This window comes from Coccinella septempunctata, chromosome 6, assembly GCF_907165205.1.
Source record: "Coccinella septempunctata chromosome 6, icCocSept1.1, whole genome shotgun sequence".
Classification (NCBI taxonomy): domain Eukaryota; kingdom Metazoa; phylum Arthropoda; class Insecta; order Coleoptera; family Coccinellidae; genus Coccinella; species Coccinella septempunctata.
Genome location: NC_058194.1, coordinates 14,479,923 through 14,504,629, shown reverse-complemented (window position 1 = coordinate 14,504,629; position 24,707 = coordinate 14,479,923). Strand labels below are relative to the sequence as shown.

Here is a 24,707-nt window from a genome sequence, read left to right as displayed (position 1 = left end):
TTGGAAGTCTGGAATTTCCATTCCTGGGATGTGGATATGCCATGGTTCGAGTCTTACTCAACTATGGAGATGATGGGTATATAGGAATGCTTCGAGACCTTCGGGATGGTTGTATAAAGGTGCGGCACAATTGTTCAGGAACATTTTGTGCAGTACTACAGCACGTACAAACTGTTAACACATTTAGCGTCCGTTTCCACCGGCATAGCTGTGTGTTACTTTTTCATGTGGGCGAGTCCACCGCAATGAACTTTTATTCCGCACAATGTGCGCAACAGTGTCGCACAGTTCAGCACTCGGCACACGGTGGAATCACGAATCACACCTTAAGGCTTTGTACACACGAGAGCGCGTACATGTGTACGCTCCAATGCCCAGTCTAGTAACTCGAAGCGCGCTGCAAACGCAACGGTCGAAGGAAAAACTACAAGCGTTGCGTTTTGGCGACGTTGGTTCAGAACGCGCGTTTGCATGTGAACAGGCCCTAAGGCTTAGTACACATAAGGGCGTTAGACGCCGCGTTGAGCGCGCGTTTGTAGTTTTCACTTACCGACCGTCGCGTTTGCAGCGCGCTTCGAGTTACTAGACTGGGCATTGGAGCGTACACATGCATTACACATGTACGCGCGCTCAACGCGGCGTCTAACGCTGTACGCTCCAATGCCCAGTCTAGTAACTCGAAGCGCGCTGCAAACGCGACGGTCAGTAAGTGAAAACTACAAACGCGCGCTCAACGCGGCGTCTAACGTGTACTAAGCCTAAGGCTCACCCAACCATCAAGTGAGAAAAACTTCGGGAAAGCACTACTAGTCAGGAAAACCTTGGTGAGAGGCAGAAAGGAAGTCCCTGTAAGGATATTGGAACACCAACATGTACTCAGTGACGTTGAAAAAAGGCACGATTCTGGGTGAAAGCTGTTTCGTCCTTGGTAATAAATACATACTGGTGGCGATGCACTATATCACTGAATGCTTTATGCCATTCCAAACCAATAGGCGGATGTACTGATATGTTTAGCCGATTTGGTATGCCACTCGAACTACATTTCAATCAAGGACGGAACTTCGAGAACAGTCTCTGTTCCAGAATGAATGCGAATTGCCCGGAATTAAGAATACGAGGAAAACGGCCCTTCACCCACAGTCGGATGGCACGGTCGAAGGAATGAATCGAACTGTAGGAAAATATCTAATATAACGAAAGTGGTCTCTGATCATCAAAGAGACTGAAACAGGTACCTTAATCTGTTCACCATAGCCTACAGATCGTCAGTTCAATAATCGCATAGAAATCATATTATATATTTTTACTCTAGAAGGTTAATCCAGTAGTAAGAAATGCGGCGAAAAATTGACAGTGGTCGTTAATACGAATTCTAGTAGAACGTTGCCGAGTTTCTGAATATTCTGTCTTATGAAGAGGGGACAATTCATGTAACGAAGGTATGTCGGGCAACAACGCGTTTTCTTTCAGTCATTTGATTTTTCACTGTTGCATGATCTGCTCGGAGGTAAGAAGTTTTAAGTCACATTTTCTGAAATGTACTTGTGTACTTGTCTATCATATTAAAAATAATAAATGCGAACAAAAAATTCAAAACTTGAATGAATTATCGAGTTCCACTGATAGCGAATTCCATTGATGGTATATAGTAGTATTGCACTAGATAGTGTATTTCAAAATTGTTGCACGGAGTTTATAATATGCACTCAATGCTTATAGGTACCTGTTCATCCAATCGAATCTGCGATAATATCGAATTGCATTGGTGATATTAAGTTAAGATCTTCTGGAATTTTTGTTGTGAGTTCCAAATATTTAGTAAGCACCAGTTGTTACCATGGAATTCGCTATAAAACTCCAATCTTCAGCCAATTCACGGTTTGGTCAAACAATCAATGAATACTCAATAATACCCCTATCGACAAATTTAGATTTGGACTTATAACACGTTACCTCCGAGATCCCGATATATTTTCATTGAAACCTGCAACATCATTGTACTGATTTTCTAAAACAAAGCATATATAAACATAATTAGTCATCCATGCATGTGTTCAATACCGACAAGAAGTCCTGTATGAATCGAAAAATAAGTTCTTTTACCGAATGAAATATGTTTATTTCTCATTTATACCAAATATACAAATTTAGATTTGGACTTATAACACGTTACCTCCGAGATCCCGATATATTTTCATTGAAACCTGCAACATCATTGTACTGATTTTCTAAAACAAAGCATATATAAACATAATTAGTCATCCATGCATGTGTTCAATACCGACAAGAAGTCCTGTATAAATCGAAAAATAAGTTTTTTTACCGAATGAAATATGTTTATTTCTCATTTATACCAAATAAACAATTAGACTGACATAAGGTAGGAAAGTCTGGGCAACGTTCGAGTTGAAATAAACTAATGTCGCTCATTCGCTTCAACGACAACTGTCAATTTTTTACTACTGGATTAGTATTCTAGAGTAAGTAAGTATATATATTATGATTTCTATAAATCATCGACAGGAGATATCAATATTATATTCGGTCGAGGAATACCCAGCAAACATTTTTAACTCGGCCAACGTTGGGTTAGTGCTGCGATGTTAGAGTCGGTATACTGCAAATAGTGTCACATCGGCCGACAGCCGGCCGACGGAATATGAGCCGACATGTTGCAGAGTCTGCACACCGCAGATCCGGTGACGATTCGACTGTGCAAAAACACATCGGTTTAGCGTCTAGACTATGCTTCAAATACGCTCATCAAATCGTTACGACGTCGGTTCAGCTTCTACAAAATATTGGAAGAATGCTTTTACAATTGATCGGCACCACGTCGGCTTAACGTCTAGACAATGCTGCGAATACGCTGTTCCAATTGATCGGTACAACGTCGGTATAATATATACATACCTGCAATACTAATGCTCGTTCTCACCAACAATCTCTAGATTTTAAGGGACACCTAAGCATATTTACGTGACATTTCTTACTACTCATGTACGATTTCTGTCTCATCAACATTTAGGAGACACTTAATACCAACTTAACGTTGCTAAAATTGAATTCGTACTAGAGTTAGAAAGAAATGCCAAGTAAATATGCTAAGGTGCCCCTGAAAATTTGAGAATCGTTGGTAGAAATTGGCAAATCCAAAAAAAATTAAATATGAATTATTTGATCAATAATTTCTGATCTTTGAATGTTTCTTATGAAATCTCGGAATCATTTCTCATGTTGAAGGAGATCTATTTTTTCTTCAAATATTTTTTGAAACCTTGCAACACTTCTATTGTGATTAGGGCAAGACAATTTATACAGCCAATTGAAAAGAACCTTCATATATTCAAACAACTTAAATATAACGCTCATATAATATTATACATATATAAATACTTTGTAGATTGAAGAACACATAAAAACGACTAGCTTACTTGAAAAAAAAAGTATATATTTATTCACTGCTCATTATTGCCTGCTTCTTTTTCCTCCGCACTTTTTAATCTGCCCCCTGCTCTGTCACCGGCATTGCGAAGCCAATTCATTACATGATTCATTTCCACATCAGTGGCACTTCTTGTAATAGGATTTATCCTTACAGATCCTGGATAATAGAATTTCATTATTTGTATAAAATAAATTATTGAATTTCCTATAGAATATCATCTTATATGTGTTTAAATTAATTAAATATATGTCAACATGCAAAATATGTATTCAATTTAAGTAACTTCCTTACATTCAAAAATGTCAACATTTTCGACCAATACAACATGAAAACTCACCATGATTAAGCTCAACAATATTCGCCATTGCTTCTAATCCATTTTTATCATTAATTCCTACCCGACCAATTCAGGGAAATTCCTGATTCATGGCTTATTATGAGTTAGATTATTTTGCGTGTTGTCTCTGCTACGTCCTTACCCCCGTTGAGGCCAAATTTGGACAACTGAAAAATATTTGTATATATAGATTTGTCTTTCAAATTGTAGAATTTTTTCTCTAGAATAAAAAAGACCAAAACCAAAAATTGAAAGCATATCCCAAAAGAGTAGATACATAATTCTACCTACACATTTTTTCAAATATTCTAGATCATATATAAGTATATCAGCATCGAATTTCTTCAACTCTTCGTACCTTTTTATTTTGATGGTGTTCTTATCCATTTCTATCTCTGCATTTTTTTTATCTACATGCAATCTCAAAAGATCGTTGAAGTACTCGGTTCTAATGATGGTGGTGATGTACTACTTGGACCTAATATTTCGAGAACTCTCTGTTTCACGTGATGATATTCCGACGTTTATTAGAAATAGAAATACCATTTTATTTTGATTTCTTGTACTCACCTGCCCTGGGACATCACTGTTACTATGTTAATACAACATAACACAACAAGGAAGTTTTCAGAAAGAAAAATTTCGTCAAATAGCCTACTCTTAAAAACTCTTTTATCTTCGAAACACGAATTACGGAAATTAGATTGTCTGGAAGCTCTTCTGCAAAATCCCGCGAAATTTAAATAGTACAGCTTGACCTTATGTTAAGGGTAAAAAGCGCTGAAGATGCATCTAACCGCAACCGATCCGATGAATATAAACCGCCAAGAAGTTGCTCATCTAACAGCAGCGTTTTGCCGACGCTGGCTAGATGCTCATGTTTCGCCACATCTTCAGCAGCGTAAACCATGTCCTCGGATCTTCAAAGGTCTGTACTGATACGGGGGGGTTGACCAAGTAAAGGGAGGAATGAAGCACTTTACGTTCAATGGCTCTATTGTAAAAAGAAGGTGTTACACAAGAGGATTACATTTTGAAAATAAAATATAAGTTTCTCAAATACACTCACCTATTATAAAAAGAAGGTGACCGATCCCACTGTCCGGAATACTCGTAAAACGATTATTTAAACAGAAAAAATATCTTTTGGTTCACCAGCCTTCTACTGAGCAACGAATTCTTCCTTCTAGATTATTCTCGTGTGTCCGATAAAGAATCGAATCACACGTTAAAAGAAAAATCAGTAAAAAACCGGTAAACAATATTCAAACCAGGCGGTGTTATAGGCAAACACACCTACGGTTACTGAGTACGGTGTGTTGCCTAAATCGACTTCAGCACAGGTCCGATGATGGTTAACAGCAGTACGCACTTCGCCAGCAGTAACAGCACACAGCCGACGATTTACCGACGATAAATGTTTGTTAAGTGACTAGTTTGTTAAGCTACACTACATTCATGAGAAAGTCTGACAGAATCTCCAAATAGCGAGTGACCGAATAAAGACTCGATTGCAAAGCTGCAGAAGGTGGTTTTGATGTTGGAGACTTGGTCTGGCTATACAACCCCTAGAGGAAGGACCATACGAGGTTATAAAAAGAATAAAAATGATGTAGTGTACCGTATCCAAAAACTATACCCAGTAAACAGAAACAAGTGGTCCATATGAATCGTTTGGCGAAATACGAGGCACCCAGAAAGTGCATTATATGATATAAGTTCCGACCAATTCATGTCAAAATATGGAGAACCGGGAAAGCAAGATTTGGAGTTACTATTGAGCAGCGGCAGGATCTCTTCTTTGTGCTTGAAGATTGTTTACTGGCCCATTGTGACTCCGAAGACATGCGTATGTCCATAAGAACAGCATTCGTCTTCAGGAATAAATTTTGCCGTGTACCTGAGCTCTTCAAACAATAACTTCATCCCGGAAAAGTTCTGAGGCTAGCTTTTATGGTCGGCGTTTCTTTTTCCACCTGCACCTGGTAGCGAAGAGATTCTCTGATAACAAACCTAGCTGTAGAGGCTGTGTAAGTTGGGTTGTGGTCTAGATCAACCCAACTGTAGAATCTTTCGAAACATGCTGGAGGTCATTTTAAATAGAACGGAAACGAAGTTATTGATGTAGTTTCACCCCGAGCAATCAGACGGCGTGGAATGCTATTCTGAACAACAAGGGTGCTGCAGAAAGAAGTGAAAGTGAATTATTGGGTATGTAAATAAATCAAATTTATACCACGGGACTTTCTTCATATTAATATTTATATTGCACTGTTATCATGGAGATGCGATTAATAAAGCATAGGATTGCTACTAAGTCAGTTTTAATTTCAATTCTATTTCTCAAAATCATAATTTCAGCATTTAGATATAGCTGTAGTGCAAATTTCGAAGCCTTCTTTGTGATTAATGATGAAATCTTTTCAGGTTTTTGAGAGGAGTATATACCACGGGATTTTCTCGCCATCCGTAAGGTAAGCGCTTACCTTAAAGGTAAGCGCACATACAACGGCATCGGACGGACGGTACGGATCGGAATAAAATACTTTCAATTCAGTTATTCTATTCAAAAAATATTGAATGAACCACTATGTACAAAATTTTTCTTTCAAATTGTTGCTTTTAAACACTTTCTTCAGTGGCTCCTCTTATGGATTCCAATTGAAGAACTAAAATAGGACTAAATAAAAGAACATATTCTCCAAAACTATGCCTTTTTCGACATTCATATATATCATTAATCCACATTCGCCAACACCTCCTTCGTTTTTCGAAAATTTTCTTCTTCCAGAACATCGCTATTTTCTCACCGCTTGAAGACATATTCGAAACTAACCTATTCTTCCGGCGATTCCGATGGATATGTGCGATACCTTCATAAAAATTCCGACCCTTCCGTCCGTCAGATGCCGATGTATGTGCGCTTAAAGGGGGAAAGACTACCAGAATGTGGTGTGTTTCCGGAACACAGTAGGAATTACAAATATTACAATAGTTTCCACTTTCGTCGAAAAGATGACAGCACTTAACGAACGTACATACAAATTGTAGCCAATGGCGAGACTTTTCGAGGAATTTTTCATGTGGACATTCGTAGCATAGATAATTGCGCCTCGGAAAGTTAATAACATGAATAAATATTTGTTCTTCAATGAAAGAGAAAATTATTTTTTTTTTCCGTTTGAAGACTAAAAAAAACTCTGACTTTCCGAGGTGACGAACTGATTGACTTGAATTATAACGAAAACCCCATGTAAATCACTAGTTTCTAACGTAAGATATTCATTTTCTCTTTTTGAACTGACCACTAAAACGGTGTAGACCCCTCTTAATCCTTGTACATAAATTAGTGTAGTAGCTGTGTAAATAAATTAGATGCTAGGAATGAAGACAATTCAATTATTTTTAAGAACCTTACAATATATATTGTATAGGGTCCGGCTCTTAAAACTCCCCAGGCCCATAATTTGGGCGTTGAATTGTAGATCTTCATGAAGTCTTTTGAGAAAATTAAATATTTTCTTCAAGATGGCATTGCAGAATAACCGACAATTGAAAATTGGCATTCGGTGGCCGGTCACCCTTAGGAAATTTTACTAGCTTTTATATGACATATCGCACAATGGCATTAGTGTCTTGATCTGAAGTTATACGGGTTTGACTCTCCTGCGGTGCCTTGATGAATGTCTTATTTACATTCGATGACTATTAAGTATTTGGGAGCCATGAATTGGTATAAGAGTCTGTAGGGAAAGCGAGGTTTTGGACAGATAGCGCGGCATGAGAATTTCTTAAACCGTCGGCGTCGCCCCGATTTCGTTTGAGACACCTTCCTCCCCTCAGAATATTCATCGCTACACTGTAATGACAAGGAACGATGATTCCGAAAACGGTCTACCGTTGCTTTTGGATGTTTTGACTTTTCTGGGATTTCCTACGACCGTTCATGACTAGCTCGCATTATTGGAACGACAAGTTTTCGGAATTGTCATTTCCACTAATTCTTGATATTTCCGACGTGCCCGGTGGGCACTTGGAGTACTTTAACAGTACTCCATTCTTTACACTGTCATATGCCTTTATGTTTCAGACGCTTTGAATAATTGAACGAATGATTTCAAGTGTAACACTTTTAAAATATATGGTAATCGAGCAAGTAAACTATAAACTTCCGAAAGATTGACAGTTTGTTGTTTTTCTACAAAAAATCCATAATAATAATGAACTGCCCCTAAAAAATCGATAAACTTCATAGACTTGTTAAAACTCGTAAATTTCGACAAAGAAATTAATGTATTTCTGACTGTAACTAGCCCAAATACTGGCTGATATTAAACAACCAATACCTCCTAGTTTTCTTCAAGCATATGCTTGAAGCAGTCATGAGATATAGTGCAGGTTCCAAGACCAATTTTTTATAGTGTGGGTATTCATCGTCCACTTTATGTAGATTCTTTACTCCATAGTTTTATGAGACCATGGAGGTGGCTGTGAAACAAGCAGTTGAAAAGCTGTCTTATTTTGGATCAAAAATGGCAATAACTTCTCTTAGAAGTATCCATCTTTTTTTGTCCTACTCGAAATAGTCGGTTACAAAATGTTTTTTGAAATATTTTCGGTTTTCCAAAACGTCACAAAAGGATCATCTTATACACCCGGGTGTTTGAGATGATCCCTGTGGTATGGTTAAGATGATTTCAGGGATCATCTTGACCCCATTTTCTCAATAAGCTCCCATATTTTCAAGAATGAAGTATGTGGAACAAATATCTGTGGAGATTGGAGATTGTAAAATAATTTTATTGGGCATAAAACATTATAAATTATCAAGTGAATAAACAACTAAAAATCAACATATAAGGTGTAATATCACAAAAATTTGAAACGAACATGTATTCTAAATGGTGGTTTCAATGCATCTCCGAAGAAAGCTAATTTGAGATCCATTAAAATATTCAAAAATTTCTGAAATAACAAAATAAAGTACGAAATTTCTCTTCTTATTGATCCATACATTCTAAGCTCCATGTCCTTCATATATTTTTCACGAGCTCGGTTTCTTGTTCATTAGTGGAAACAGTTTTTCTCACTCCCAGATATTTCACTGCACCACGAGCTATTTTCTTAATTTCTTTAGTCCTTCGTTTCAATGGAATCAGCGACACTGAAAGCTCCCTACTTGCTCTTTTAATTACCATTCCATTTTTAATAGCATCAATAGCATTTGCATTGGTTCTTTGGACCATCCGCCTCGAATGGTTTTTCTTTATTTAGTAATGTTTATAATATTTACGCGGCATAATTCCTAACTGAAATTATATGCTATTATAACCTATACAAACGTCATTGTGTTAAAGTCGAGAAAAAATCAAAAATAAGTATATAAGGAAGCAACAAATATAAAAATCATTGTTATCAACCATACACAACGAAAGTAGCATAATCTTAAAGTTAACCTAATCTTAGATTAAGCGGTCACTATTCATATTTTTACTCTGTGAAAATCGAGTAATCGAGTGTTCGCTTGCACTGTACTAAAAAATTGACTGAGGTAGAAGGTAGAAGGGCTATAGGCTACGTTATGGCGTAGAATTCAACCATGCACCATTTTTCATGAGTCCGTAATCGAAAGGGATCATCTTACCCAAAGGGATCAACTCGTGCACCTTTCCCCTACTTGTGGAGGACACTAATTTTGAGATTTACAATTGCAATAATTTCTTATAACAGCATTTCTCACCGTACCTCTCGAATGTAACGAAAGAACGAAAACTGTCGGTCTGTTGAAAACACATATTGAGGAATTTTGAACTATACGCCAATAACATTATTCTCTTCCTCTGTTATTCCAATGAGAGGAATCACGTCAATACAATGCCTGTTCGATTTTTCTTTTGTTTGATAAACAAACACACTGACTTTCGCTTGTATAATAAGAAAATCCGGGAACGAATGTTCTCAGAGATGTATTCAAGCATGAGAGTTTCACGGATATAGACTACAGTTTTTTCAGTTCAGTTGGATGGTTTCTCATATCGTGTAATCTGTCTTTTTTATAATTTAGTTGGCAAATTCAGTTTTTTTTTTATTTTGACCATTTGAATGTGCTTACTATGCATCATAAAATTTTGCTTAACTTGGGAGGAAACACATATATGCATTCATTTATTTATTTAATGAGAAATGGAATACTAAAAGTTATTTCAACCCAACGCAGTATTGACAGAATTACATTGAGCATATTATCATTGAAGTAAATTCAAATCTAGTTTGAGAGCAAATGGTAAAAAAGCAACCGATACACTGAAAACGTAAAATAACCAAAAAAACAAACCAGAGAAGTAATAACAGAATATCGTTTTCACCATGACATGACCAAAGATTATAGAGTCTCTATAATCTTTGGACATGACATAAGTGAATTTCAACTTCAAGAACCGGTGGGATGTTCGTTCCGCAAATTCTAACAGCCATCTTCTAAAGTCCATCAAGTTTGAAACCATTCCTACCAGCCAAATCATTCCTTCTCACCTTAAAAAATCATATAATCTCTCTTTGACTTTGAAACAGATTTCGCCGCAATATTCCTGGGTTTTTCAACAATCTACACCCGTGTAAGAGATGGGTAAGAGATGATAATGCACCAGACTCAATTACAACTCCTACGTGTTACTCACCAATTCTTTTTTGAATATCTATCAAATTTTCATTCTTTTTTTTCGGAATATCCAAAATTTCCACATTGTTCAATCTTGCGTCCTCTTCAGCTTCATCCATTCATCATTCCGAGTCATTCACTTGACAGGAGAAGACGTGCTACAGTGCTCCTAGTGCTATAAAAGAGAAAGCGGACGAGAAAGTCGAAGTGTCACAGTGCCGTAAAAGAGAAAGCGGAGGTGAAAGTGCCCACTAACCAAGCTACGGAATATTTGATTCCGTCTGCGAAGTTTTTGTAGGTTCTATATTTGTTATCGGAATTTTAATTCGTTAAAATTCTCAAAGTTGGTGTTCATCCTAAGTGTCCAGAGAATTTCTCGTTGGTACTGCAGAAAACATCAGGTGAGCTTATTTTTCGTATCTCTTTTCTGATTTTTATCATAGCGTATAAAACATTCGACTTTATACCATAGTTTTATATTAGACTATTTTAGTGAAGATTTCTGAATATTTTATTATTTTGAGATTTTTGATTATAAAACCATGTCGGAAACCTCAGATAATGAGGGCTCCTACATGGAAGCGACCGATGCTGAAGAGTTCAGCGAAGGCGAACACGAGGAGCTTGTAAAGCTCAGAGAAGAAAATGGGCAGTTGAAAGCTCAAATAGTCAAACTGACTGAAACTGTGTCACAGTTGGTCGGTGAGATGCGCCTATTGAGGGAGGAAATGACCCGCAACAATATGACGAAACCTCCCACGTACGCCGCAATCACAAAGCCGGTACAGGGTTCCAAGAATAATTCCCTTATAGGAACTGTTTCACAACCCGAAACAAGGAAAAATGATACAACCCAAGTCGCGAAGGCCCCAAACGCGCCCCCAACTAAACGCGCGCGAAAAGAAAGCTCCTCTTCTGATGAGGAGACTGTCAAGAAGGCAATGGAAGTGCCTAAAAAAGATAAAATTCCACCCATCACGATGATGGGCACCTCAGATTGGGTAGAGATATCTAAAGCTCTCTACACAAAAAGGATAAATTACAACCGTGCAACTACAGTTAAAGACGGTATAAAAATCATCGCGTCAACCGTAGATGATTTTAGAAAAATCACGAAATTCTTCGAGCAGCGTGGTAAAGAATTTTTTACCTACCAAATGGAGGAGGAGAAGAAGATATATGCCGTTATTAGGCATTTACCAATCGACGCTGATCTTGCGTTGATTAAGGACGACCTGATATTCCAGGGAATAACAGACGCTGAGGTGTCCAGAATGACATCGAACAAGACAAAGAAACAAATACCTCTCTACCTGGTTAAAACCCAGAAAAAGGAAATATTCGAAGTGAAGCGACTCTACAACCTCTGTATTGTGGTTGAGCATAAAAAGAGGCCTGAAAGTCCAAGCCAGTGCTTTAGGTGCCAAAGGTACGGGCATGCACAAAACAAATGCTCCTTCCCGTGGAGATGCGTAAAGTGCTCAGGAAGCCACAGCAGCAATGACTGCACACTCACCAGAAAAGGTGAAGTGAGAAATGCCACATGCGTCTTATGTGGAGAAGAGGGCCATCCAGCTAGCTACAAAGGATGTAGCGAGTTCAAGTTGGTGACCAGAAAGAAAAATTCCCGAAAATCAGTTGAACAGAAAAAGAAGGTAACAAAAACAACAACTTCTGAACAAAAAATTCAGGAAGTAGCGAAGACCCAACCTACAGAGCAGGAAAAGAAGAGGGAGACTCCGAAACCCGTCCAGAAAAAAGAAGGACAGAAAAAGCTTACAATGAAACAAGCTGTGAACAGTCAACAAGATAAGAAAAAGATATCTGAATCAGCCGATGATTTAGATATCTTCACAGAAAAAATTTTCAACAAGATAATGTTGAAAATTGAGAGGGAAATGGAGAAAAAACTCCAAGCATTATTCAGTAAACTGAATTAATGGACCTTACGGATATTAGGAAGAAATCCCTCAAGATAATCTCGTGGAACATAAACGGGATCAACACTCGGAAAGCCGAGATAGAACAAATAATATCAGAAAGACAACCTGATATTATAGCCCTACAGGAAACAAGAATAAACCGGAACAGAAGACTGAATTTCATGAATTATGAAACATATAGATGTGACAGAATTACAAACACCGGAGGAGGAGTAGCAATATTGGTGAGAACAGATCTGAAACACTACTTTAAAAGTAGATCCGACGAAACACAAGGAAAAACAGAAAAAGTGACGATTGTTGCCGAATTAAATCGGCAAAGAGTCGAAATAACCTCGGCGTATAAGCCACCACAAAACAATCTATTGGAAGAAGAGATAAACAACATGTTGGAAGGATCAAACCCGAAAATCTCCATCGGAGATTTCAACTGTAAATCCCCATTATGGAATAGCATAACAGAGAATAGAAATGGCAAAAAACTCAAGGATTTCGCCGAAAAACAAAATGCCATAGTTATTGGACCAGAGCTACCGACATATCTTGCTTTTGGAAGAGGAATACCAGATGTAATAGATATCGCGATATTGAAAAATATAAGTCAAGAATTCTCGATTGAAACTTTGGAAGATGGAACCTCAAACCACAATCCCGTGGAATTGACAATTGGAGAAGAACCAAGAGAAAAACTGTTGGAAATAAGAGAATATACCAATTGGACTAAATACAGCCATTTAATACAATCGGAAATAACAGAAATTCCAACAATAAACACTCCAGACGATCTGGAATGTGCGGTTGATAAACTGGAAGAGATTATATTGAAAGCTTACGAAAAAAGCACGAGAAGAGTGAAGAGACCAGCTCCAAGTCATCCGCATGGCGATACGCCTAAAGAAGTAAAAGATCTTATACAAGAAAATCGAAGACTAAGAAGAATATATAGGATGAACAAAAATGATCTGAATAGAAGGAACCTCAACCGACATAGCCAAGTTCTGAAAAATGCCCTGAAAGATCTAAGAACAAGCAGATGGAACAAAAGGGTGCAAGAACTGAATACAATCGATCATTCTGCATGGAGAATGCAAAAAAGCCTACGAGGAGAAAAGACTAAAATTCCACCCCTACACGGAGAAAGGGGAATGGCTTATACCAATACTGATAAGGCAGATGCATTGGCGGACTCGATCGAACGAGAATCGAGAATAAATTACAGGATAGACGACGATAATGAAGATTTGGAAGAACTGGTTGAAGAAAATGATGAAGAAATGGATGAATTACCAGCGACTGCTGAAATAGACAAGCCAACATCGCCAAATGAAATCAGGGAAATAATAAGAAGTTTGAAGAAGAGGAAAGCTCCCGGAAGCGATAAAATAACGAATGTTATGTTAAAGAAATTACCTAGAAAAGGTATAGCCGCTCTAACAAATATCGCGAATGGAATTATGAGGACAGAACACTACCCAGAAAAATGGAAAACAGCAGAAGTCATAGTATTCAATAAACCATTCAAAGAGAAGAAGTTTCCACAAAACTACAGACCGATAAGTCTACTGTCGGCTTTAGGAAAAGTAGTAGAAAGAATTATCGCCACGAGGCTAAATGAGGAAACCGAAAATCTGGAACTAATTCCACCAGAACAGTTCGGATTCAGAAGAGAGCATTCAACAGAACAACAATTATTGAGGCTCACAGAGTACATAACAGAGGGATTCCAAAATAAACAAGCTACAGGTCTTGTTTTACTAGACGTCGCCAGAGCATTCGACAGAGTATGGCATGAAGGATTAATATATAAGATGAGATGTGCTGGATATTCGATCAAAATATGCAAGTTGATACGGAATTATCTCAAAAATAGAAGATTTTACGTGAAAGTGGGAGGAGAATGCTCCTCAACAAGAGATATAGAGGCTGGAGTACCCCAAGGATCAGTACTTGGGCCACTTCTATACAACATATACATCCACGATATTCCGAAAAATCCAAGAACCATGCTAACGTTATATGCTGACGACACAGGCATAGCAACTCGACACCGAAACCCTGAAATAATAGAACGAGTTCTACAAGAGTCGATTGACGAAACAAATGACTGGTGCATAAAGTGGAAAATCAAGCTCAATGGACAAAAGAGCCAAGCAATATTACTACAGAAGAGAAGACTGCGACCCACAACGAAACTGGATGTTGACGGCGAAGAAATCGACTGGAAAAATGAAGCCAAATATTTAGGAATAACGCTTGACAAAGGACTTACTTGGAAAAGTCATATCAAACAAGCAATCGACAAAACGAAAGCAGCGATGAATAGACTCTATCCTCTGATAGGAAGAAGAAGCCACATGTCGAAAGAGACAAAATTGAAGATAATCAAAGCCGTTGCTAGGCCTCAACTGACTTATGGATCAGTTGCCTGGGGTTTCGCGGCAAAGAGCCATATCAAAAGAATTCAGGCCACTGAAAACAAGCTGCTACGATGTGCAATAGATGCACCTTGGTTTGTCAGGAATAGACAGATTTATAAGGACCTGAAATGGGAAACCATAACGGAATTCATGAACAGAAAAGCAGAGAAATTATTCGAAACAGCGAAAAACCATCCGAATCAAGAACTCAGGAGACTAGTGGACTACGACCCAGAGGAAGACAAAAGGAGAATGCGAATTTACCGAAGGAGACCAAGAGATCAATTAAAAAGAGATTAAAATAACAACAGAAACTTATTGAAAAATTCAATAAAGTGTTAATCCAATAGAGGATAAACACATAAATCCCAGCACGATAGTGTGCGAGAAGAAAACCGATCAAGAGATGAACGGTTTATAGGCAAATGCCCGGAACCAAAATTCAAGAAGCAGTAGGGTTTTTAGTGGGTCTCGAGCTCAGGAGAGTGAGAAACCCCACACTGTTCCCCCTCAGGAGATGAGGGTGGTTCGTCTGTCTTGCAGATTTTCCCCCTGCTACATCAAAAAAAAAAAAAAAAAAAAAAAAAAATACACTCCTTCTTGAGTAAATGATTTTCCACCTTAATTCCTTCAGCGAGCTTGCTCGATTTAATTTCGAAATATGTTATTTTGTTGGCACAAAATGTTACGGAATTCCGAAGTTCTCTTATATCACTCCACATCTGTTCTTACAGATACCAGCCGCCGAAGCAGGTAGTTCTTCCGGAGCGTCAAAACCATGCGATGCTGCAGAACACAGATTACGGAGTACAGATTCCAGAGATTACTGTGTAATTTGCGCTGTCAAAGTACTTCCCACCTTCCTCCTGGCATACATGCTATCAATGATATTTGTTTTTTTGCCACATCCGAGCATGAAGAAACAAACGGCATGTAATTGATTAGGTACATTGAATACCTGATGGAGACTTCCTGGTGAGGGAAATTCATGCAGGCGTTCATAATGATTGAATAAGCTGTTTCAACAATTACAGTCACCACAACTAGACAAGGAAAACGGTCCCAAGCTCATGTAATAATACTACTGAATTGTATGACCAAAGATTATAAAGTTGAAAGATGGGAAACGAAGCGCCTAGATTGATGTGAGCGCCATCTGTGTTTCAAATGTGTTTTTAAGACTGGTTGGAATACTGATTCGAGGTCCATTTGCAGCAATATGAAATTTTTTAAGATTTCAGATGGCCATTTTGATCGAAGAGGTTTTGAACATTTTGATTCCCGTACCGCCTTTTGTTTATGTGGCTCGTTCTACTTATTATAATACTATATTATTTAATTTTTTTGTCTGATTCCTTGGTGAAAACCTCAAAATATCGTTAGAAAATTATTTCATGGCGAAGAACTGTGGATCAAATAAAATGGATTTTCCGAAATTAAGTTTTTTACTTCACTAAGGAAAATGCAAATGTGAGTATTAAAACTGGTAACATATTACTCCGTCATTCATTGATTTTTATTTTCAGTGTCTGAAGTGGATAAAATTTTCAGGGCATAAAGACAATGACTTTAGTAAACACTACTGACTACACTACACCATGTGCAGTGAACATTTTGCTGCAAGTCTGTTCTTCCTCTTAGATTTTTGTATGCAGGAAGCATCCCTTGCATGAGGGTCCATTTGGGGGAATTTATGACTTTTATACGTCTATTCAAAGATTCTCAATTGCTACTTCTTCCATATATTCAGAAATGCAAAGGTTTCATTAGGCTTGTTCGTAGAGTGGTTCACAACGGTTGTGAACTGTACAGAGCAAGCGCAAATGAATTTTCGCTACCCTAAAATGGAAATGCGCTGGTCTGTAGTGTACTGTACAGTTCACAACCGTTGTGAACCACTCTACGAATAAGCCTTTTGATTTCCTTTTGGGAAGTGACCGTCAAATTGTTGTTTGGAAAGTCAAAGTTTTATGAAACCTGCTGTGAGTGTACTGTTCATTCATTAATCAATTTGTATATTGTGTCATAAAAAGATTAGGTATATATGTTACGGCTAAAGATAGGTGTGAGCATAAACTTAAGATTAGCCGGCTAAACTTAGGTTTATATTCGAGGATCGGCTAAAGGTCGATAAAATATTCATCTGCGTCAGGGGATTTCATCTTTAGCCGGCTAATGTGCTCATTACCCGAAACGAAACGGCTAAAAATGTATTCATTGGACACACGAAGGGGTGATGTCTTTTGAATGATAGGATAAGAGAAGACGAAAACACGAGGCCACGTTTCTGTTTAAATTTTAAGAATTGAAATATGCAAAAGAGCATCGAATGTATTGGGGTTGTATTACATAACGCCCATGGGTTTTCCATTTAATATTTAACCAGTTATTTTGATCTGTTCAGGAGATTAATGCTCTTCAAATCGAGCCAAATTTGTGAAAAACCATAATATGACCATATTAGACATAGAAAATTTTTCCTGTTAACAAAAGTATATTTTTCCTACCATTCAATAATTGGGTTTATGGAAAAATTACGAAATAGGAAAAATATTTCTAACGTTGCAATTTCTCTCGAACCAATTCTTTCGCAAAAAAGAACAAAAAAAAACTTTTAACACTTTCTCTAGCTGATTTTGTTAAAAATTTCTTCTCGAGTCATTGAACATATGGGTTCCAAAATACGCCACCCTTGATGAATCATTCCGGGGGATACAAGTGCATTTATCGTAATCAGCCAAATAGTCGTATCAGCCAAATAGTCCGGTTAACTACAAACAAGATTGGGTACTTCTACTTATATTTTTCTAGAATTTGACCTTTGGTATTTTGATGAAGAAGATCGCGGCATATCATTCTCGTCTTCATTCTCTCCTTTTGTTGCAACAAAAAAGTTGAAACAAATATATGTGCATTCTCCAATTTCTCAACTGCTCAACATAATGCTTTCCTGTTATTAAAATATGTAAAATTCATACGAAAAATGCATTGCATTGATACTCTATTCTATTATACTCGTATTACTATTTCTTTACATTCTTTTGATTGCCGAAAATTTGCGCCCCTCAAGCCTTGTACATTTAAAGCCGATGGGATGTGGTTACACTTAAGTTTAGCCGGCTAAAGATAGAAGAAACTAACATTAGCCAATACCCGAAGCTAAACCTAAGTTTAGCCGGCTAATCTTAAGTTTATGTTCACACCTATCTTTAGCCGTAACATATATATCATAAAGAAATCTTAAAAAAATCTTGTATAACTCTGTGAGGTTTTTTTAATTGTGGTTTTGAAAATTCTATAAATAATATGTAAGTGACTGAAATGTGAATGCTATGATGGTATATTGAATATTAATTTCTGATATAAATTGTACTAATTCAACTAAGTTTGTTGATTTAAAACAACGTATTGCACACTTGCACAGAAATAAGACCTTTGACGTATTATCAAGTATCTCCATATACTTTTGTGTCCTAGTCGAAGCTGTATTCGTCGTCCATAAGTTCATAATTTCGATTTTTGTAAATTTTTTATATATTGTGAGTAAAAACTTAGCACATCCGACAGCGTATTTCATTGGAATCAATTTTTTCCACACAATGTTCAGACGAAAACCATCATTCTGATCAAAAAACAAAATCATACTTTTGTTTCGTCGCTCACGATATTTGTTTTCTGGTCTCAACATAATCGATATTGAAATTCAATACAAGGAATAGAATTCGAATTTCGCGCCCCTCAATTATAAAACAGAAAACTATTATTAAACAGTTTTTCTCAGCGCTAGTATTCAGCGCAATCTCATTGTCAAATGTGTTTTCACAGACCAAAATGTAATCGGTTTTCAGTACTAGATATGAGAGGGCGTTTCCTATATTTCTACTCTATAATCTAGACGAATTATTGAAACAACGAGAGCACCGACCAGACGTACCTATTTCCTCTGCGAAATCAACCATGCGTGAATCACACAATTTTCACTAGTAGGATATAAGTTATTTATCTACTACACGTGTTTTGCATTCACAGCTCCCTACTCAGTATACCTACTACCTCCACCCACCTGAAGATATGTTATTCAGAAAGTGAAACACGTGTAGCGGTTGAACAACTTATCCCAGAGAACACCATGAGACTAAGTACCTAGTTTAGACAGTTTTTGTTCGTTTCATGTTACTGTTCTTGAATCCTGAAATCATAATGGTATAATAATTCCTAATGAGGAATTATTATGTGTTATTAATTGTTGTATGATTAATGAATCATACAACAATTAATAACACATATGGAGCCAAACCGACAGGTCTCCGAAATATTACTATCCCTTCATGTCCTATCTAGCTTTTGTCCGAATGCTGGAAAGCCCTCGCCAAAGTTGTTAGCTTTGTTAACACGGTTGTACACACAGTCTACGGTGAATGATTTAGTGAAAGGTGGAACTGAGGGTGGCAGAGGCTGATTTATTAGACTGGACCAATTGTCATGTCATCAAATGGACCCAAATAGGTTGCTTCCATTTTACGCCGATAGGTGGCATGTTCCTTTGTTATTAAACTGAATGGAATGTTAATTTACGGTCCTGTGTTTTCAGGGCCGATTCACACAACTTAACACATATGTGCATTATTGGTTTAATCGGCATGAAGCCACGGATTGCGATGGTCCTATTTTGTATTGAGAAAATATATCGTTTCTCGCCATTGCCAACTCATGTCCTATTCAATATATTGTATTCGAAGGTAACAATTTTTTATTGAGTCTGCCTTTTTTACACAAAGGAATTGCACAAATCAACACGAATTTTGAGGCTGAGTTCTATATATCTGAATATTCTGAATACGATTACATATGCTTAGTTGTTAATTGAAAAAGCTCAATATTTTCAATTTCATTTGTATCGGTTTTTTCGATTTCGAGGTCAATATAAATGAAGGATGTCTATATTGGTTAATATTTCAAGAAATGCAATAAAATTTATATCAAATCAAAACACATAAACACTTCGTAGACCAATTGTTGAATGGTGTGGTATTTGAATACCTTTAAAACTATTTTTAGGCCCTGTTTACGGTTCAATTTCGAAGTTTAACAAGTCAGTGACATACAAGGAAGGAAAGACAAAATATTTTTTCAGTGGTTTATTTTCGGGAAATAGATACAAACTTTTGAAAAGTATTTAATAATTATGAAAAATATGGCTTTTGATAATATTTTTACATTAATATTCCATTTTTATCATATCACTAAAAATTTTCTTAACAAAAATAAGAAAATACTTCATAAATGTGTAATAAGTACAACAAAATCTGGTGTTTTAACATATTTTCATACTGATGTTGATATTGCACTGTTATCATGGAGATGTGACTAATAAAGTATTGGAATGCTATGAGGTCAGTTTTAATTTTAATTCTATTTCTCAAAATCATAATTTTAGAATTTATATAGTGCTGTAGTTTAAAGACCTTTTTGTTTTCGTTTGTCACTAATGTGAAACATTTGCGCACGAATCGATAGCCACTAAATTTAGTTTGTGCGCTAAAATATAGACATAATAATGGTCTGCGGATAAGTTTCCTTTATGATTGTCTCGTTCACCTTGATTTTTACCGGACATCACATTAGCTCCATCATAAGCCTGTCCAATAATTGGAAGATCATTCATATATATAATATAGGGTGACGCGGTCTTCCCTCTCTCAACCGGTTTCTCCACTCATCTATATCATTCCAAGGTTGTCCATGATTCCAATCTCCATCCTCTAGATTTCTCCTCGTCATTGCGCTATCCACTTCATCCCTGAATGATCTTCGCGGTCTTCCCCATCTTCGTCTCCCTAAAGGGCTCCATTCCGTTATTCGGGATATCCATCTATCCGGTGGCGCTCGTCTCACGTGCCCATACAATTCCAGCCGTTTTTCCTCAATAAAGGTAAGTATGTCGTCCTCCACTGACATCCTTCTTCTAATCTCTTGGTTCGGTATTCGGTCTAGTCTGGTCTTTTTAGCACACCTCCACCAGAATTCCATTTCTGTGGCTAGAATTTTTCCCTGTTCTCTCTTGTTCATCACCTAGTTTTCTGACCCATATGTCATAATACTCCTGACTATGGACTATTTTTTGTTGTCTTCGTGATATGGTCATCCCACAATATGCCGTTAAGTTGCCGAATGCACGTCCTGGTTTGCAACCTTTTTTTGATCTCCTCTATAGTTGTTCCTTCTTTTGAAATTGTGAAGCCTAGCTATTTGAAGGACTTTCATCCATTCAATTTGGTCTTATCATCTAGTTCTAGGTCAGATGTCTCTGTTATGCTAGCTGATAGATACTCTGTCTTATTGAAATTAATTTCAAAAATTAATTTCCTCGCCTAGTTTCCTCACCATGAAGCTGAGGTCTTCTTCATCTTGTGCCATAATCACCTGGTCATCGGCGAAACTGAGGGTATATAGGTGTATTCCCATACCTTCACATTTCCGTTTCCAAGGTCTTAGTGCCACTTCTAGGAATATCTTGAATAGGGTGGGAGCATCCTTGCAGTAGACCTTTAGTTGTTTTGAAGCTGTTTCCTAGCCTTTTCCTCATCAGTTTGACCGATACTACGTTTTCAGAGTATAATTTTTTTGTTGCAGATATCTGATTTTGCGGTATGTCAAGTTTCTCCAATGCTTCCCAGATCTTTATGCGGGGTACAGAATCATAAGCCTTTTGCAGATCCTCAAAAGCTATATGTACCGCTCTTTTTTCGACGAGTTGTTGTATCGTGTATATATGGTCCTGGCATGATCTTCCTGCTGTGAAGCCAGCCTGGTCTTCTCCAATCTTGGTTTTTATATTCTCCTCCAGTCGTCCCTTCAACAGTCTACCATACATCCTACCCATTGTCGATATGACGCTAATTCCTCTATAATTCTCACACTTCCTTCTGTCCCCTTTTTCTAAAATCGAGGTTATTTAGGATTCCATCAATTCTGAAGGCAGATTTTCTCCATTTATGGCTCTTAAAAAACATGTTCCGTAAGATCCGCAGTAACTTATCTGACCCGTGTTTGAATAGCTCCGGGCTAATGCCACCAGGCCCAGGTTATCTATTGTTTTTGAGGTGTTTAACAATTTTTTTAAGATCATTCAAATTGTATTTATTCAGCATATCGAACATCATTTAAGCTTGTCCTTTTGCTTCTCTGCATAGTTGAACAATTGTCGAAACCAATGAATCTTTTCACAATTTCATAATTATTACCGTATCTTGAAATTATAGATAGTTGCTACTCCTTGAAGCATCTGGCCTCATCAACACTTTGGGGAAAAAATCCGTGTTCAGTTGTGAATGTTACTTCGGGTTTGTCAGGCGTTTTTGTCCCAGTTGCTAGCGACGCCTTGCGTCCATAAAACGAACTCTTCGACTGTCAATATCATAATAATTAATAATTTCATCGTCAGACGCTCCAAAAGTTGAGAACAAAGTAATGCTCTGTAATATAGTCGCAGTAATAGCACGATTTGTGATCTCTATTATTTTGGAATGATCTATTTTGAGTAAATCAGAATGATAATGAGCAGCTTTGAGTGGAGTGCCTTGTGTCTTCTCTATCAGCGAGGTGAAAGCCTCGAAGCATGTACGGAGGGAAGGCTACTTCCCTGTTTCCCTTCCCTTTGGAACCCCTTTTCATCTAGGTTTCTTCTCAAGCCCGTTGGGGTAAGTAATTGCATTTTTACCCGTTCAGTTGCTCAAGATCCACAATAATAATCATCTGAAATTAGTAACAAACCCTTTGAGAATACCGGATGTGTTTTTTGAGGTCTTAGCATGGCACAATCAGTTAGCTTTTCTAAGCGTTGGGTGATGGGAGCTCTTGGTCATGAATCAGCACAAAAGTATTCAATAACTTTTAGCACTCTTGGAAAAAAAGTATCTACATATTAACAAAGAGATCATAACAGGTATGATCGATAGCCCCTGATTAGTAGGCCAGTGGGCTCACTAAGCAGACTCCCTTCGAAATTTTTGTATGGATCTTTGAATGAATGAGAAAGCTTGTGATATATTCCTTTTCAGATGAAAAATTGTTTAATTTTGTTGTTTTGTACGAATAATCGATTACTTAGGTCACCTGATACTATTGATAATATGTTTGTAGTTTTTTTATGTGAATAAAATCATTTAATTTTTGTTAATCAATGATTAATGTTTCTCACATCAAATTGAGAATTTTTTGGTTCTCATTACTCGAGGTGGGGGGGGGAAATTTTTATTTTTGAAAACTGTCATTTTATCTATGATATATATTAGTAACAAGTAACATGTTAATGACTGATGGAAGCCAATAAAAATATAGATTGGCACTTCAAGGTAGTATTTCCGTTTTATCTTACATTGCTCCAATTCCCCTACTCTCCCATACATAATAAAATCCTCGAAAAATTCCATAATTGGACATCTATAAAAGAGCATTTATCTAATGAAGGAGTACTGAGGTGATTTTTCATTTCGTGTTCGAGTTATCAAAGGCAAATTTTGGCGCTAGTGGTTAACTATGGTTAGGTTGTAGTTACTCAGGTAACCACATTTTGGCGAAGATAACCAGGTAACTATGACGTTTTAATGACGTCACACGAAGTTAACCACGTAACCTTCCTCTTGAGTAGGGTTAATTGCGTGGTATGTCATTGAACTCTATGGGTTCCCATAGTGGTATGTATTTCTATCTCCTTTCAATGAGTGAAATGGAATATTGGACCATTGATGTTATGTGGGATTCACAAAGTTTTGAAGAGATGGATGCTACAATCAAAGATTAACCTTCCTCTTCGATATAACGTTATTTTTATAAATAAAATCCAATTTCTGTACCAGACAGAAAAAAATAATATAATAAGGGAGCTTGGAAGATAATCCGTTTAATTAATTTTTTCACTCGTTAAGCAAAACTGAAAATTTGAATTTGATAATTTTGATCATTCTCAAGCTTATGAATTATTATTTACTAAGTATGCTGAGGTCTTGGTCGGATTCAGACTTTTTGGATGATTTTTTGCTTTGATAGAATTGATAAAGCCCTAAGCTATTTGGGATGTATATATACATAGTATATAGGGTCCATATACTATGTCAAGTGAAAATATGAATTAATGAGTATCTAGACGATCAAATGGAAAAGTATCTGTGTAGATAGTGAAATAATGAATCCTCAATGTGAAATCATTTTTATCTATAACAAACTCACAAATATTAAGGAGTGTAAAAAAAAAACGGTATTTTAAAAGGCACGTTTACTAATAACACTTGATACAGTATTACAGATCTTCCTTTAAACAAATCAATGGTATTCTCAATTCGTGTCGTTTCAGAGAGTAGAAAATTGAAATGCTTCTCCTTGGCCCTTCTATAAAAATTTTTGCTGCTCATTATTTGAGAAACATGAAGCTTAAGTTCCCAACTGGTGAAAGATATGTGTGAATTTGAATTCATATTCCATGTCTCTTTCCATATCATTCAGATTATCAGATGTTCATCGATATGGACACATAAACCAATGTTTGCAGGGATAAACAAGTCTTCTATCCATTGGTACTTTCCATAAAAGTATTTATCTTCTCCTTGTTGAAACATATTTTGATATAGTTTCTCTTTCCTTATTCCTCTAACCTCCATTCATTAATTTATTTGGAAATCCATTAATCGAAAAAATCAGACAGAACTGCCAGTTGACACCTTCCAATAAATGTCATCAGTAACTATGACTTCACACATAACCATAACCATAGTAAGCTGTGGTTACAGCGCCAAAATTCGCCTCAATTAATCTAAATTGAATTTAAGGCTGTTCCACAATTATTTCACTAATGAAATTTCATGTTGGACGTAGTAGGGCTATATAGAAGGAAAAATAAAATAAA

At 36.9% G+C, this 24,707-nt stretch overlaps 2 protein-coding genes and 1 long non-coding RNA gene across 3 annotated transcripts; all 3 read right to left on the bottom strand.

Annotated features, from left to right (window-relative positions):
- Window positions 1–3,478: 3,478 nt before the first annotated feature.
- On the bottom strand, window positions 3,479–4,247 carry LOC123315802. The gene is made up of 3 exons (XR_006537999.1): window positions 4,147–4,247; window positions 3,789–3,955; window positions 3,479–3,607 (listed from the first exon to the last, which is right to left on the bottom strand). It is a non-coding gene; the product is annotated as an uncharacterized LOC123315802 (long non-coding RNA).
- Window positions 4,248–20,467: 16,220 nt separating this feature from the next.
- Window positions 20,468–20,875, bottom strand: LOC123315974. Its single transcript, XM_044901886.1, has one exon. It carries the CDS (start codon window positions 20,873–20,875, stop codon window positions 20,468–20,470), a length of 408 nt encoding a protein of 135 aa, XP_044757821.1.
- Window positions 20,876–21,275: 400 nt separating this feature from the next.
- Window positions 21,276–21,689, bottom strand: LOC123315973. The gene has a single exon (XM_044901885.1). It carries the CDS (start codon window positions 21,687–21,689, stop codon window positions 21,276–21,278), a length of 414 nt encoding a protein of 137 aa, XP_044757820.1.
- Between the last annotated feature and the right edge of the window lie 3,018 nt (window positions 21,690–24,707).

Excerpts from the sequence above, each read along its gene's own strand:
- LOC123315974 (XM_044901886.1), bottom strand. The coding sequence starts at position 20,875 with ATGAACAAGAGAGAACAGGGAAAAATTCTAGCCACAGAAATGGAATTC.
- LOC123315973 (XM_044901885.1), bottom strand. The coding sequence starts at position 21,689 with ATGGGTAGGATGTATGGTAGACTGTTGAAGGGACGACTGGAGGAGAAT.